The 16944-nt window shown below is 38.7% G+C and overlaps 1 protein-coding gene and 1 pseudogene across 1 annotated transcript; both read left to right on the plus strand.

Moving 5' to 3' along the window:
• Positions 1–485: 485 nt before the first annotated feature.
• LOC132857875 (E3 ubiquitin/ISG15 ligase TRIM25-like) lies at positions 486–6875 on the plus strand. Its single transcript, XM_060887982.1, has 6 exons — positions 486–1141; positions 1742–1837; positions 3155–3388; positions 3551–3710; positions 4983–5042; positions 5154–6875. Exons 1-6 carry the CDS (start codon positions 551–553, stop codon positions 5687–5689), a joined length of 1677 nt encoding a protein of 558 aa, XP_060743965.1. The 5' UTR covers positions 486–550; the 3' UTR covers positions 5690–6875.
• A 2015-nt stretch (positions 6876–8890) lies between these two features.
• Positions 8891–13143, plus strand: LOC132857931 (tripartite motif-containing protein 16-like; annotated as a pseudogene).
• The last annotated feature ends 3801 nt before the right edge of the window (positions 13144–16944 follow it).

A 16944-nucleotide genomic window follows, 5' to 3' on the forward strand; every position in this document is an offset into this window, starting at 1 on the left:
CTAATATAAAGACTGACACAAAGACTGATACAAAGACTGATATAAAGACTGATACAAAGACTGATATAAAGACTGATATAAAGACTAATATAAAGACTGACACAAAGACTGATATAAAGACTGATATAAAGACTGATCTTACTTTTGCTTTCTTTAATCCCTTCTTGTTAAGCTTTTAGAGCCATAGAGCTGCTTCACAGTAATGTCTGTACTGACTGCCTTCTGAAGTAACTTTAGTCTTTTGTGGATTCTTTCTGTCATTTAAATTTCATTTAAAAGTTTTTTTTAATGAATGTGTTCCTTTTTAAACTATACTTTTATATAAACAAGAAAGATATTTGTAAAAGACTTAAATGAATCTAACTCTTTAAATCACAGTATTTTGTACATTAAAAACTTGTGCTACACTTGTCCTTTAAATCCTGAACCCATTTCATTAAATCCACGCCCACTCTTTGTCATTACATAACCACAGATCCAGGAAGTTCATGTCAGAGAAAACGAAACTCAGAATATCAGTTCTCTCTCTCTCTGTCTCTTGTGCAGGAAAATGGCAGAGGCCAGTATTTCAGTAGATCAGGATCAGTTCATCTGTCCAGTGTGTCTGGATCTCCTGAATGATCCAGTGACTATTCCCTGTGCTCACAGTTTCTGTAAGGTGTGTATTAATGGCTGCTGGGATCAGGAGGATGTGAAGGGTGTCTACAGCTGTCCTCAGTGTAGAGAGACTTTCACTCCAAGGCCTGTTCTACGCAGGAACAACATGCTGGCTGAAGTGGTGGAGAAACTGAAGAAGACTGAACTCCAAGCTGCTTCTCCTGCTCACTGTTACGCTGGACCTGGAGATGTGGAGTGTGATTCCTGCACCGGGAGAAAACACAAAGCTGTTAATTCCTGTCTGGTTTGTCAGGCCTCCTTTTGTGAAGATCATCTTAAACCTCACTATCAGTCTCCTGCCTTTAAGAAGCACAAGTTAGTTGAAGCCTGTGCAGCATTCCAAGAGAAGATCTGCTCTGAACATAACAAACTGATGGAGATTTACTGTCGTACTGACCAAAGCTTCATCTGTTACTTGTGTACGATGGAAAAACACAAAGGACATGATACAGTTTCAGCTAAAACAGAAAGAACTAAAAAACAGGTGAGAACTGGAAACCTCTATTTTTTAAAGCACTTTTTTAAGCTTTTTTTTTTTTTTTTACACTGTTCCTTTTTAATCAGTTATTGGAAATAAAATAATATTAAATATGTTTGTATTATATTAATGGAAAATGTTTGAAGTGACTAATATTAATCTTGAATTTTGTATTCTATTAATCTTTATATTGGTCTTTATAATAACCTTCTGTTCTATGTTAATGTTCTGTAAAGCTGCTTTGAGACAATGTCAATTGTAAAAAGCTCTATACAAATAAACTTAAATTGAATTGAATTTTTGTTACATAAATCTGTTTGTTGAGTTACATAACTCATCCATATTCATCAACTAATCAGTACGCTTAATATAGACACCCTTATACAAATTAAATTATATATATTCATTAATTCATTTTATGACATGGGATTTTGCTTTATATTAAAAGTGTAGTTCATGAACGCAGCCAGTCCCAAGCCTCAAATAGGAAGCTTGAGTCAGGAAGGGTATCCGGTGTGAAGCCATCCAGAGATTATAACTACAGAGAACACTGACATGCTGATTTCCAAATGCAGAAATAATGAAATGTGTTTTATTTGGTTTCAGAATGAGGTAAAAGAAAAGCAGATGAAATCTCAGCAGAGGATCCAGGAGAAGCAGAAGAAAGTGCAGGAGCTGAAACAGACTGTGGACATTATTAAGGTGAGGAGTGAAAACACACAATTTGGTGGCACTGTTACAGCTCATTGAATCAATGATTAATTTCTCCTGAAAAGTTTAATTAAATTGTTTCATGTAAAAAAAAACAGAAAAGAAAAGTAAGGGAAGCGTTTAAAAGATATAAAGGATTGCTTTCTTTACAAATACATTCTAATATGGCCTGGACAGATTTGTTGTTAGGTTTAGAAAAGACCGTAAATAATTGGATTAAAGTGATATTTCAAACCAATTTCTTGAATTAGTATCACAAATGTCTTCAATCTTAGTTTCAGTGATTTCAGTCTATTTAAATGGAGAAAAGCAGCCACTATTCTGTTAATAGCAGTGTGTGCAGCACACTGAACATAGAGCAGAGAATACAAAAGATGGAGCTGTCTGAGGAGATCAGAAGGAAAATTCTAGTCAAACATGAAAAAGGTAAAGGCTTGATGTTCCTGTGACTACAGCTGCAAATAATATTAGGCAGTTAAAGGTCTGTGAGACTGTAACTAACTTCCCCCGAACAGAAGGATGGTGGGAATGGTAGACAAAGAGCCAAGGAAAACCTCCAAAAAGATACAGTTGAACTCCAAGGTCAAGGTACATCAGTGTCTTATCTCACCATTCACCGACCCAGGAGCTTCCACTGTTTAAAGAAAATCATAACAAGGCCAGACTGGAATTTGCTAACATGCATACTGACAAGCTACTGAATGGAAAGATGAGACAAAACTGAAACTAATTGGCAAATCACTCTGTTTACAGCAGATAAAATTAAGCTTTTAAAGAAAAGAGCACCCTATCTACTGTGAAACATGGTGGAGGTGTGGCAGTCATAAGAGAAGAAGAGAAGGTGATGGGTGTGCGCGTTTGGTTGCTACGAGAAAATCCTAATTGCACCAGATTGTGGCATTGTTTAGTTGGAGCTCGCTACCCGTGCTGCAGTGGCAATAGCACAACGGAACAAAATGACAGTTAACCCAATTCTATACCTCAATCTTCTACTAGTAGTCCGACTGTGCCACCCCAGCAGTTTCACCCAGAGAACTATTAACTGTATCCCAACAAGGATATTAGGTCACACAATCCCGTTACTATTAAAAAAATGGCAGACGAGAAGTGTCATTCCACATACCTGGAAGTTCAGCAGTTGTTCAGTTCAATATTAAATATAGAATAAACAATGATGAACTGCTGACAATTATTTTTGTCAGGCTCAAGTTCTTTGAAAGAAAATTGTGGATTTAACTTTTTTCTAGTAAGGGAACCAATAATTTCTGTTCATTTAATGGAGCTCTGGTTGTGTGCATGTTTTAAAAGATGCGTTCACAAGCAGCAGTAGATGAGAGTGAGAGGATCTTTACTGAACTGATCAGCTCCATGGAGAAAAAGCGCTCGGAGGTGACGCAGCTGATCAGAGCTCAGGAGAAAGCTGAAGTGAGTCGAGCTGGACGACTCCTGAATCAACTGGAGCAGGAGATTGCTGATCTTAAGAGGAGAGTCACTGAGATGGAGCAGCTTTCACACTCACACAATGACATCCACTTCCTCCAGGTAACACTCACTGTCTCATGTACAAATTTTCCTCTAAAAGCTAATTACAACAAATGTTCCTGTCTGAGATCACAAGTGTGTCTTTGTTCTGATTCAGTCTGAGATTCATTCGTTCCTCTCGTCCACTTTTCTCCTTCTCTATGATGTGTTTCCTCTCTGTAGAGTTTCCCGTCTCTCTGTGTTTCTCCTGGATGTGACGACTCACCCAGCTTCACTGTCAATCAACATCTCTCATTTGACAAAGTGATGAAATCTCTCTCAGGTCTGAAAATACGAGTCCAGGAAATATATGAGGAGGAATTCAACAAAATCCAACCACAAGGTAAGAGATTTTCCTGCTGGATGTATTAATTTGCTCTGCAACTGGTAAAAAGAGCCATTCATAAAATAAGACTACATTTACATTTACAGCATTTGGCAGACGCCCTTATCCAGAGCGACGTACATAAGTGCTTAAATCTCTAACATTGAATCATTAATGCTGGCTCACTAGTTTACATACTTAAGATACCATGAGTTTAAAACATTTGTTCAGAGTTACAATGAAAAAGTGTCAAAGGTTTTTTTTTTTTTTTTTTTTTTTTTAAATGCAAAAGGTAAGGAAAGAAGTGCTAGTTGAAGTGTTTCCTGAATAAGTAGGTCTTCAAAGGCCGCTTGAAAATAGCAAGTGACTCAGCTGTCCGGACCTCTAGGGGAAGTTCATTCCACCACCTTGGTGCCAGAACAGAGAAGAGTCTCGTAGTTTACTTGTCTCTTACCCTGAGAGATGGTGGAACCAGTCGAGCAGTGCTGGTAGATCGGAGGGTGCGGGGTGCTGTGTGAGGAGTGATGAGGGCTTTGAGGTAAGAGGGAGATGGTCCGTTTTTGGCTTTGTAGGCCAGCATCAGTGTTTTGAATCTGATGCGTGCAGCTACCGGAAGCCAGTGGAGGGATCGCAGCAGCGGGGTGGTGTGGAGAACTTTGGCAGGTTGAAAACAAGCCGTGCAGCTGCATTTTGGATCATTTGCAGAGGACGGATTGCGTTCATAGGTAGACCTGCCAGCAGTGCATTGCAGTAATCCAGTCTAGAAATGACAAGAGACTGAACAAGTACCTGAGCAGCCTGTGTGGACAAAAATGGCTGAATCCTTCTAATGTTGTAGAGAAGAAACCGACATGAGCGAGTCACGTTAGCAACATGAGAGGAAAAGGACAGTTGATTGTCCATGGTTACCCCAAGGTTGCGAGCTGTGGCTGAAGGGGAGATCAGATCGTTGTGCAGGGATATAGCAAGATCATGACGTGGGGACTAAGCAGTAGCCAGACTAACATTAACCTTGTACATTAATGGAGATCAAACTTTGGTGTTGGTTTATTTTCTGAAGGTCTTGACCTGTATCTACATGATTTTGTGCATTGCAATGCCACCACAATTGGCTGATTGACTAATTGTATGAATGATTAGGTGCACACCTAACAAAGTGGTCATTAAGCATATATTGTTGTCATCTTTGAAGGACACTAAAGTTAACCCACTGACACCCCACTAAAGCCTATGTGGCATCTAATTTTATAATTTCATACTTAACTGTTTACATCTTTTACATGTCCACAGCTGCAGCTGTTCAGGTGATCTTACCCTCAGTTCTAAAAAGCAGAGAAGATTTTTTGCAGTGTAGGTATAACACACAAATATACACATGGACGCACTTTAATAAATACTTCTAGAGATGAAAAGGAGAAAAATGTTAAATTAACATCTAACTGTAAACATTTTTTATTTTAGATTTCTGTTATCTGACTCTGAATCCCAACACAGCAAATCCTCAACTCATTCTATCTGAGAAGAACAGAGTGGCGACACGCAATAGAACACGTCAGCAATACTCTGATCATCCAGAGAGATTTGACTCCTGGATTCAGGTGTTGTGTAAGGAGAGTGTGTGCGGACGCTGTTACTGGGAGGTGGAGAGGAGCAGTGATGTTGTGTCCATATCAGTGTCATATAAAGAGATCAACAGAAAAGGAGGAGGTGATGAGAATTTGTTTGGGCGCAACAGTCAGTCCTGGAGTCTGGAGTGTTCTTCTTCCTCTGTCTCTTTCTGGCACAACAACATTAAGACTGAGCTCCAAGGTCCACCATCCTCCAGAATAGGAGTGTATGTGGATCACAGTGCAGGAACTCTGTCCTTCTACAGCGTCTCTGACACCATGAGGCTCCTCCACAGGGTCCACACCACATTCACTCAGCCGCTATACGCTGGATTCTGGCTCATTCGTTGTAACTCAGTTGTGAAGTTATGTGATCCAACTGAAATGTAAAAAAAGAAAAAGAAATAGTGTAATGTAGAATTTTTCTATAAAAAAAACATTTATTGTTCCTTTTAATTATTTTTGGTCAAGGGCCTGCTTTAAAAAAGTTCATGCAAAGCAGAATGGAAAATAATTCTATAATTAAAATAACTTTTTTTTTTTTTTTTTAAATAACTATAAACAAACTACAAAGACATACAAATATATATCAATAGCTTAAGCTCAGGAATTGTTTTAGGATTCGAGTCAGGACTGTCTCAGTGGCACAAATCTGAGGAAGAGACCTATCGTCTCAGAGGCACAAATCTGAGGAAGAGACCCAAACACCTTCTGCAGCTTTTTAGGTGTCACATTAGCCTCCATAATTCTTAAACAAAAGATTTTTGAAACCATCCAGATACTTAAAGTAGAGACAAAAGTCCAAACCATCCATCCATCTTCTGCAATTCTTTCACGCCAAACTGTTTGAATCCCTCTGGTCTAATGAAACTAAAATTATCTTTGGTCAAAATGACAAGCATTCAGTCTGTAACAAACTAGGCACGCTCATCAGATGGTCAAATCCAACTTTACTGTAAAGCCTGGTGGTGGCAGTATCATGTTTGGAGAAGTTTTTCAGCTGCATGAGATACACATGAGACACTCATCATTATTGTAGGAACTAATCAAAGTTCTTTGAAGAAATGTGTACAAAAGATTTAGCTTTCAACATGACAATGACCCGAAACACATGAAGATGAAGTGTTAAGACATATGTGTGTTCTTTTGAGTGGTCCAGCAAGAACCTGGACATGAATCCAATTTAGTATCTCTAGTGAGACCTGGAAACAAAGTGAAAAAATAAGTGTTATACAGTATATGTGTAAAAGAAGGACATGCAGTACATTTTGTAAATAATACTAATACTACTATTCAAGTGTCTTCTTCTTACAAATCCGTTTTAATTTGGGTGGACAGGATGGATTAGTATTTCAAACTTTAATAATGCTGCTACTTCTGTCCAGCCTGCCATTTTGTTACTGCTGAACTATATAATGTGTTGTTGTTGTAGTATTAAAAAGTCTATTAACAATAAAGACAAACACAGTATCATTTCAATATACACATAATATTAAAAAGCCTTTTTGTCTTTTTATAAATTACTGTCATAAATGCCTAGATCAAATATGTCAAATAAAAAAAAGAACAAAGCCTCTGTGTGTGTGTGTGTGTGTGTTTACTGTAGTTGATGAATTTGGAAAATCAAACGGTTTGCTTGTTTAATTAATTAGTTAACTAGATTTGTAAAGTTCGTCACGACAAACTTTGATGTTGGCTTTGACGGTGCAAGTATTCGCACGGTGCTTTTTGGAGGAGAGTGGACATAAGGGTCTGTGTTACTTTTGGAGGCAAGTCGACAGAAAGATAGGGTGCCAAAACATTTGGAGGCAAGTGGAGACGAGCATGTGACGTCATCCAAATACTCCTGATTAAGTTCCCCTCATTGGGCTGAGTGTTTTGATATGCCACATGTTCATGTTGTGCTAATTATTTTTTTTTACGTGACATCACGTGAAACAATTTCTTCCCATAAACTGTAGTCAGCTGTTCTCCCTCCCATCTGCACCGTGTGAATTGTGAACGCAGGCAGGTCAGTGAGTTACAGGGCGCTCCGTGTCTCCATCCAGTTTAGGCTAGTAACTAATAGGCCTGTGCTGTTATATATTTTATATAGAATTAAGTTAGCGTTAACAGTGTTGTTTGTTTTGCAGCACTGAGCAGTTATTTTACATAACTTTATCATAAAAAAACAGTACAAAAGCATTTCTAGATGACAAATATCTGGACATGCCTAGTAGTTAATGTTAATTATTGTTTTCTAAGAACAGAATGTCAAGTTAACGACATCCCATATTAAAATGATTTTATTTATATCAATCACAACTCATCAATCATGTCCAGATATTTGACTGGTGGCCATCACAATCAATGATTAAGGCTGCAAAATCAGCCACCAGCACTTACAATAGAGCACATCGTCGCTGTCGGGCGGAAACCTCGTATGTCCAAATTTGGTCAATTTCATATTTTTTCACATATCGATGCTATTGGTCAGTCCCCACGTGGGTCTGTTATTTTTACAAGTTATTAACCAATCTAAAGTCTTGAAAATAGCTTGAGCGCAAATCTCATAACTCCATTGGACACTTCAACTGTCCACCTCTTCCTCACTCCGTGTGAGAGCTTCACGGCATATTTCTCTTCAAGAAGAGTCGCAACGAATCAACACGTCTTCTGAGGTAAATGTCTTCAAAACACTGGGCTCAAAGAAAAAAAAATCTTGACCCCCGCTAGTTCTGGTGCTCATCTGAGGACAGGAATTTAGCGCAAGACAATCCACTGTAACGCGGACTAAACCCTGTGCACTGCAGATAAGGTACGGCGTTTTTTTAATTTCCTGAAAACTAACGTTTTTGGAGATACGAGGATTCCGTCTGACAGCGACGATATGTTAATCTGTGAACATGTTAATCATATGTTAATCCTATTTCTGTAAAATGTTTGTGAACATTAAATGTAATGTAAATCTCCCAAGAAATTCTGTACAGATACCAATCACTTTGACAATCAATATATACTTAATACACTTCTGCTAATGCATGGATTTTGTGTTTGTATTTTTTTCCACACCAAGCCACGCCCATCCAGAAGCCCCTCCCCCCAAATCTCACTCTAAACTGAACTCAAAAGTTGGCAGCTCTGAGCTAACCTGTTAAAAACAAATTGTTAAAGTAACGCTAAAATTTAATCTAAATAATTTGTTTACAAAGAAACGTATAATGCAATCGTTATTTAAAAAAAACCGAAATTAAAAAGTCCAAATAAAACGCTCTTACAAAACACTAATATCCTTTGAGTTTTCTCTGAGGTAAATTGTAGCGATGTGTCGTTTATGAATGAGTCGATTCGTTGAATCGGTTTATTGAATCAACTCTTTTGCTGGTTGAACATGTGCGAATTTCGATTATGCGAATGTGCGAACTTGTCTGTTCAATCTATAAGTGGACATGTGATTAACATGTAGGAATGTAGTAACTAGCAAATGTGTTGCATTTATTTTTAAAATCTGTAATTTACTAATAACTGGCATTTTTCTAGCCAGTGGATTATCTAATCTCGGTCACACACACACACACACACACACACACACACACACACACACACACACACACACACACACACACACACACACACACACACACACACACACGTTGTGTCCATACAGGAAAATGGCTGATGCTAATATTTCAGTAGATGAGTTGTCAGTAGATGAGTTCCTCTGTCCAGTGTGTCTGGGTCTTCTGAAGCATCCTGTAACGACTTCCTGTGGTCACAGTTACTGTAAGGAGTGTATTAATCACTTCTGGGATGATGAAGATCAGAAGGGCGTCTACAGCTGTCCTCAGTGTAGAGAGACTTTCACTCCAAGGCCTGTTCTACACAGGAACAACATGCTGGCTGAAGTGGTGGAAAAACTGAAGAAGACTGAACTCCAAGCTGCTTCTCCTGCTCACTGTTACGCTGGACCTGGAGATGTGGAGTGTGATTCCTGTACAGGGAGAAAACACAAAGCCATGAAGTCCTGTCTGGTTTGTTTGGCCTCCTTTTGTGAAGATCATCTTAAACCTCACTATCAGTCTCCTGCCTTTAAGAAGCACAAGTTAGTTGAAGCCTGTGCAGAGCTCCAAGAGAAGATCTGCTCTGAACATGACAAACTGATGGAGATCTACTGTCGTACTGACCAAAGCCTCATCTGTTACTTGTGTATGATGGAAGAACACAAAGGTCATGATACAGTTTCAGCTAAAGCAGAAAGATCTGTAAAACAAGTGAGAACTGCTACTTTACTTTGTTATAAGACACGAAACAACGTTTCAGGATGTTTAATGCATGGAAAAAAAACTTTTTCAGAGAGTGACTGGTGAAATTTATTTAAATGTATAAATAATTCTCATTAACCATAATCCTTGAATTTTTTAATTACATTAATAGGCTATATTATATTTGCATTATTATTATTATTATTATTTGCTCTGGGCATTTAAAAAACAGTGACTGGTGTCTGATTCTGAGTAAGCAATGTACTGTATGAACACACACATTGTGTATCCAGTGGAATGATCTACAGGTAAGAAGTAAGAACTTTATCTCTCAGAATGTGACACAAAGAGTGTATTTCGACACTGATATTGACTTCATTTACATGCGTTCATAAAAAAAATGCCCTAAGAGAGCAGGTGATATATGATGTGAGCCTAGTGTATGTTGTTAAGCTGCGTAAAAAAGGAGGGGGATCGGATGTAGGTTACATGACCGAAGATATTTGGACCCCGGACTATGGCACCTATGTCTTTGTTGTTCATCTGATTCCAAGTGCTTTCCATTAATCTGGGTTGGTTCCATCATTTGCAGTTCTAATAAGCTTCACTCTTCAGTGAAGGCTTTCCACTAGACATCGGAGGATGGCTGTGTGGATTTGTGTTCATTCAGCTACACTAGCATCAGTGAGGATGTCTGGACTTGAGTGAGCTTTCAGTTCATCCTCACTCTCACTCACTCATTTTCTACCGCTTATCCGAACTACCTCGGGTCACGGGGAGCCTGTGCCTATCTCAGGCGTCATCGGGCATCAAGGCAGGATACACCCTGGACGGAGTGCCAACCCATCACAGGGCACACACACACGCTCTCATTCACTCACGCACTCACACACTAGGGACAATTTTCCAGAGATGCCAATCAACCTACCATGCATGTCTTTGGACCGGGGGAGGAAACCGGAGTACCCGGAGGAAACCCCCGAGGCACGGGGAGAACATGCAAACTCCACACACACAAGGTGGAGGCAGGAATCGAACTCCCAACCCTGGAGGTGTGAGGCGAACGTGCTAACCACTAAGCCACTGTGCCCCCCTCAGTTCATCCTGAAGGTGTTTAGTGGTGTTGAGTGAGAGTCGGGGCCCTGTGCAGGACACTTGAGTTTATCTAATCAGCCCTTAATCTCCACACCATGCCTTCATGGAGGTGCTTTGTGCGCTGTGGGATTGTCATGCTGGAGCAGGGTTTGGGTCACAAGACAGTGGAGTTGGAGAACATCAATACTGTACTCAAACCTGGCCTGAAAAATGGAATTGATGTACAGTATGCCTGCAATGAATAATGTGTAACTGCACAAGCAATTACATTGTACCCCTGTGATGAAAACACAATAAATGCAACAACGAATAGTATTAACACCAGATTGCTAATTACATCACAAATATGGATATGCTGATCTCCTGATGCAGAAATAATGAGGTGTTTTATTTGGTCTTAGAATCAGTTAAAAGAGGAACAGGTGAAATTCCAGCAGAGGATCCAGACGAATAAGAAGAAGATGGAGGAGCTGAAACAGACTGTGGACCTTATTAAGGTGAGAAGAAAATACACACACACTCATACATGTGTGGATGGTATAAGGTCACTTTTTAAACAGTATTCTGTGTGTGTCATCACAGATGCGTTCACAGGCAGCAGTAGATAGCAGTGAGAGGATCTTTACTGAGATGATCAGCTCCATGGAGAAAAAGCGCTCGGAGGTGACGGAGCTGATCAGAGCTCAGGAGAAAGCTGACTTGAGTCGAGCTGAACGACTCCTGAATCAACTGGAGCAGGAGATTGCTGATCTTAAGAGGAGAGTCACTGAGCTGGAGCAGCTTTCACACACACACGATGACATCCACTTCCTCCAGGTAACACTCACTGTCTGATCTACAGAGGGCGCTGTTCCTCACAAAGTTTCCTCCTAAAAGCTCATTACAGCTACAAGAAATGTTCCTGTCTGAGATCACAAGTGTGTCTTTGTTCTGATTCAGATTCATTCGTTCCTCTCGTCCACTTTTCTCCTTCTCTATGATGTGTTTCCTCTCTGTAGAGTTTCCCGTCTCTCTGTGTTTCTCCTGGATGTGAAGACTCACTCAGCTTCACTGTCAATCAACATCTCACATTTGATAAAGTGAGGAAATTTCTCTCGGATCTGAAAAAACGAGTCGAACAAATCTGTGAGAAGGAATTCAACAAAATCAGACCACAAGGTGAACAAACAAATATTTATTCATCATCACAACAGAAGTAAGCAGAAGCAAGCCCGCATAGTATTGTGTTGGCTTTACATTTACATTTACAGCATTTAACAGACACTCTTATCCAGAGTGACTTACATTTTTTTATTTTAGTTTATACACCTGAGCAATTGAGGGTTAAGGGCCTCGCTCAGGGGCCCTGCAGTGGCAACTTGGTGGACCTGGGATTCGAACCAATGACCTTCTGATCAGTAGTCGGACACCTTAACCACCGAGCTACCACATCACGTTACACTTGTAAATGAAATAAAAATAAATTTAGCAGCCAAAACATGTCAGTGGAACTTTATCATAAATCCACAAACTAATGTTACGTTTTTGATTAAAATAATTGTTGATTAATTAATGATAAAATCTGTTAACTGATATTTTGTCTGTGTCTCTACAGCTGCGGCATTTGAGATGATTACACTGTCAGAACCAAAGACCAGAGAAGATTTTATGCAGTGTAGGTGTAAAACACACACACACACACACAAACACACACACACACACACACACACACACACACACACACACACACACTTATTATACAGTATATCCTTAGATTCTAACCTCTGCATAATTCTAATTTTTAGATTTCTGTCCTCTGACTATGGATCCCAACACGGCACATCAGCAACTCCTCCTTTCTGAGCAGAACACCACGGTGTCGTTTAGTAGCACACGACAGGGATACCGTGATCATCCAGAGAGATTTGACTCCAGGCCTCAGGTATTGAGTAAGGAGAGTATATGTGGACGCTGTTACTGGGAGGTGGGCTGGTCCAGTGACGTCGGTGTGTCTATATCGGTTTCTTATAAAGACATCAGTAGGAAAGGCGAGTTTAATGAGTGTGCATTTGGATATAACAGTCAGTCCTGGAATCTGGGCTGCTATTTTCATTCCTTTTTTTTTCAGCACAATGAAAAAAAAAACTGAGCTTCAGAGTCCAATACCTTCTAAAATCGGAGTGTATGTAGATCACGCTGCAGGACTTCTGTCCTTCTACAGAGTCTCTGACAAGATGAGTCTTCTCCACAGGGTCCACACCACTTTCATTAAGCCTCTTTACGCCGGGTTTAATGTAGTTCACGATGACTCCGTTATAAGGTTGTATGGTCCAAAATGAAATGTGAAACTACTTTGTGTTGCTGGATCTTTGTGCAGCTCTTAACACCACAGACACTAATCACAGTAGTGATCCAGACAGTTTATGATGGAACAGCTCGCTTTCTGCAACATGTCTGTATCCATCGTTCTCCTTTTGTTAAAGTGTTGACTACTCTGTGTATACAAATAAAAAGGACATTAAAATCAAATTAATTTTTCTAATTCATGTGGCATTTATGTGAATAATTGAGGTTTTCTGTATTAAAGAATCCCGTTACTGCTGCCATCACACAAGATGAAATGTTTTTGTTTGTTTGTTTGATTGTTTGTTTATTTATTTATTTATTTATTTTCAAAAATGTTAATGTTTTGTCTAAACAAAATATTAGTATAATTTTCTGTCATCAGTCAGGTTTGAATTTTTTTTTTTTTTTTCACACAGAGAAAATTCTAACATTTAAATCAAACTATACCAGGGTTCCCGCGGGGTCTTAAAAAGTCTTAAAAGCATTGAATTTATTAATTTGGAAATAATACCTTAAAAGTCTTTTTTAAAAAGTCTTGAATTTTGATGTCTGGGTCTTAAAAATTGTGCTGTATGTAACTTCTCCATATTGTAATTTTCCTCAAAAGTTTCATTTGCCTACCACGATTATTTTGATTAAATGACGTAGTATAAAAGAGTGGCGGAACCAATAATTGAGAACGCAACGCAGCCCCGGGTCACCGTACAAAATACTGCGAACATGTGATGCCTTTAGTAAAGGAAGATCACGCGCTATGACACCACAGCCATAGACTACAACACAACACAACACAACAAGCAAAGGAGAAGCACGAGAAATCAATGAAAATCTCAGCATTCCACAGGAAAGGTTGACTGACGCACACAGTTATATTTTTAAAGTTTGTTTTTATGTTAGCTAGCTACCAATTTCATTCAGAGGTTATGGGGAAATGTAAATTTAATGAAGCGTGGCTGGATAAAAACTCTTTTCGTCATTGGTTAAAACCAGTGGACAACAACGTTTTTGAGGGCTTTTGCACCATATGCAAAAAAAGGATTCTGCTAGGTACAATGGGAATGAATGCATTAGAGTCTCATGCCAAGTCGTCCAAGCACATAAACGTTCTCAATGGACAAAAACAAACTCCTTCCGTCGCCTGCGTGTTTCAACCAGCTATTGTTAGCCAGCTATCTGCTAATGTGCCTGAAGCGGCAACAGGAGCTAATGTTAGACAGCTTGCTGCTAGCACTGCAGACCCTCCAGCTATGGCCGCAACTAGAGTGGATCTGCACACAGCTTTTGGGTCCACACCAATAGTGTTTCTTAATTTTATTTAATTTATTTTTGAGTTCTGATTTTCGATGTTTATTGTTCAGGGGTCTCTCAGTTCCCCATATTCCCAGCATGGAATAAGTAGCTAGCTCATGTTAAAAAACAACTTAACATAGTTCGGCAAACTTTCTTGTGACCTACTGAAATGTTTTTATTTTTCACACTGCTTGGCTTATCTTTTACCCATTCCACATTTGAAAAATAAATGAACACAAGTTCAAGGATTTTGTTTTTCTTTGCTGGTAGGGACGTGAAATAGGTATTAATTTTTTTATATAAATGGTCTTAAAAAGGTCTTAAAAAGACTTGAATTTAACTTGAAGAAACCTGTAGGAACCCTGTATACACAGTCAAACTTTCTATGCATATTTTATGCTGTGGAATATACAGCAAATTTTTTTACAAATTTTTTTTTTTTACAAACCTTTATCCAGATTTATGGAAGAGCTTCGGAGTCTTGATGAAAATCACGTCTTCATGCTAGTTTGCTAGCTCAGCGACAAAGAGCTTCATTGGGAACATTTGGTGAACAGACATTTTTAGCATTAATTAAAGAATATTAATAAGTAAGCCGACCAACACAAACCTATAAATTAAGACGAAAAAAAACTAATCGTTCAGTTAAGATGAAAGAAATGTAAAAATGAAGGATGGGGCTTTCTGTCTGTCTGTCTGTCAGTTTGTAAACAGATGAAAGCTGAACCTGTAAATCAGCCATTGCATCTTTTAACTCTGTGCGACACTTAAGATCCATTTCTTCGTCTGAGACACGAAACTGTTTTAAAATAGCATTTATTAGGAATTTCACTAAAATCATTTAGGGGTTTTTTACACCTGGTCACTTCATGCCTTTTCTGTGATCAGATATCTATCCGATGGTAAAAAGACCAGGTCTAAATGCCCTCCGAAACATTTTGGAGACGGATATAAATCCAATGGTTCAAACCACTTCAGGAGGTGGTCTGGGACGCATTTCAGATGAAACTGGACAGGTGTAAATGAATGTGGTTGTTCAAGCCACATACGTCAGCGCAAACGGAATCCCAAACGGAAGTACGTAATTCACAGGTAACTCACGAGTCTTGCATCGTGCCAGAAACAAATATGTTTTCCCACCAGCGTTGGCTCCGATCTTTCACCCAGGTGTCTCGTTTGGTCTTAAAATGTACTGCTGCCGCCAGCGAAAATGCAGCAAACAGTAAATGCTGTTTTTTTTAGCAACCACATACACCAAAGCGTGTTCCATTTCAGTTACCCCGGAAATGAGGTAAAATATATTAGCATTTTGGGCGGCAGTAGAAAGATCGGATCGATATCCGATTCGCCAAGACGCATTTATGTGGCCTAATGTAAATGGAACAGTTTTAACAAATCAGACAGCTATCGGATCAGAGATAACACATGAAGTGACCAGGTGTAAAAAGGCCCTTAGAAGGTGTTTAACGTTTCGAAGCCTCTGTGAACGTTAGCTTTTATGGAGTTTTGTGGGTATCAATAAAGTTAGATGAGCTGATTTCACTTCATGGCTGATCAACATACAGTTCAAACAAACACATTTTTATAAGATTTTATTTTTTTTATGTGGACATTTACATGCAACTTTACTAAAATAAATATATGATTGTGCTTTTTATATCTACATGTAATACGTTTAAATTGTGTACTCACGTGACTGTAACAACAGTTTAAACTGGATAGATATTTAGGCTGTAATAAGTACATGTAGAAATAAAGTCGACACACCGTTTAATAATAAAAAATAAAAAAAATAATAAAGATGTGCACTCAGTTATACACTCAGGTGTAATTTTGCATCACTTTGGGAATATATTAGACTTTTCAGTACATCTATAAAGCATTGTTGTGAATTAGACTTGTGTTTCCTTTTTTGCTTTATACTACATTTCCCACAATCTTCTGCAGACTGCATCACCATTTTCTAGTGCACTTCATTACCCATAATCCTCAGCTGAGGCCTATAAATACACCTCATTTCCTTCCTTTGTTCTTTTATATTGGGGAGGTGTGGGCCTGAAGATGGGCACTCAACCATGTGTTTGAATCCTTTCCATAAGATGAGTTATGTAAGTTTTGTATTGTATTTTTTTATTGAATTTGTTGAGTTGTATATTTGTCATTAGTAGGGTTATAGATATTATTTGATGTTGTATGATTTCCATCTTAATTATTGTTTGTGCACCTGATTTCTTTGTTATATTGTTTGTAGTGACCAGAAAACCATCTTTAGCATCTCTCCTGCTCATCCTGTGTCTCTTATGCATTCCATTTATCCTGTGGGACCTGTGTACTGTGCATCAAGCCTTATTGTCAATAAGAATAAATGAGAGCAAAGGGATTAAGTTGTTCCGTGTTTTAACCAGACACACCACCAAGTTCTACATGTCCACTGAACCTTGGATACTTTTAACATCTGTTATCCAACAAGCATTTAACTTTTAAAGCGGGTATCCAATATGGTTGTAAAGCCATAATGATCGTGAAGCATTTATCAAGCAAGCAAACTGATTAGTTGTGTTCTAAACACATAACCACAGCATTTGCTATTTACAATTTTTTAAGTTCAACCTTAACAGCTGAAGTGTTGTCTTTAAAAGGAAGACCAGAAGACCAGGGAGAATGGAATCTGAGACACTTCACAAATGTCTTCCA

Source organism: Tachysurus vachellii, chromosome 15, assembly GCF_030014155.1.
Source record: "Tachysurus vachellii isolate PV-2020 chromosome 15, HZAU_Pvac_v1, whole genome shotgun sequence".
In the NCBI taxonomy this organism is placed as follows: Eukaryota; Metazoa; Chordata; class Actinopteri; order Siluriformes; family Bagridae; genus Tachysurus; species Tachysurus vachellii.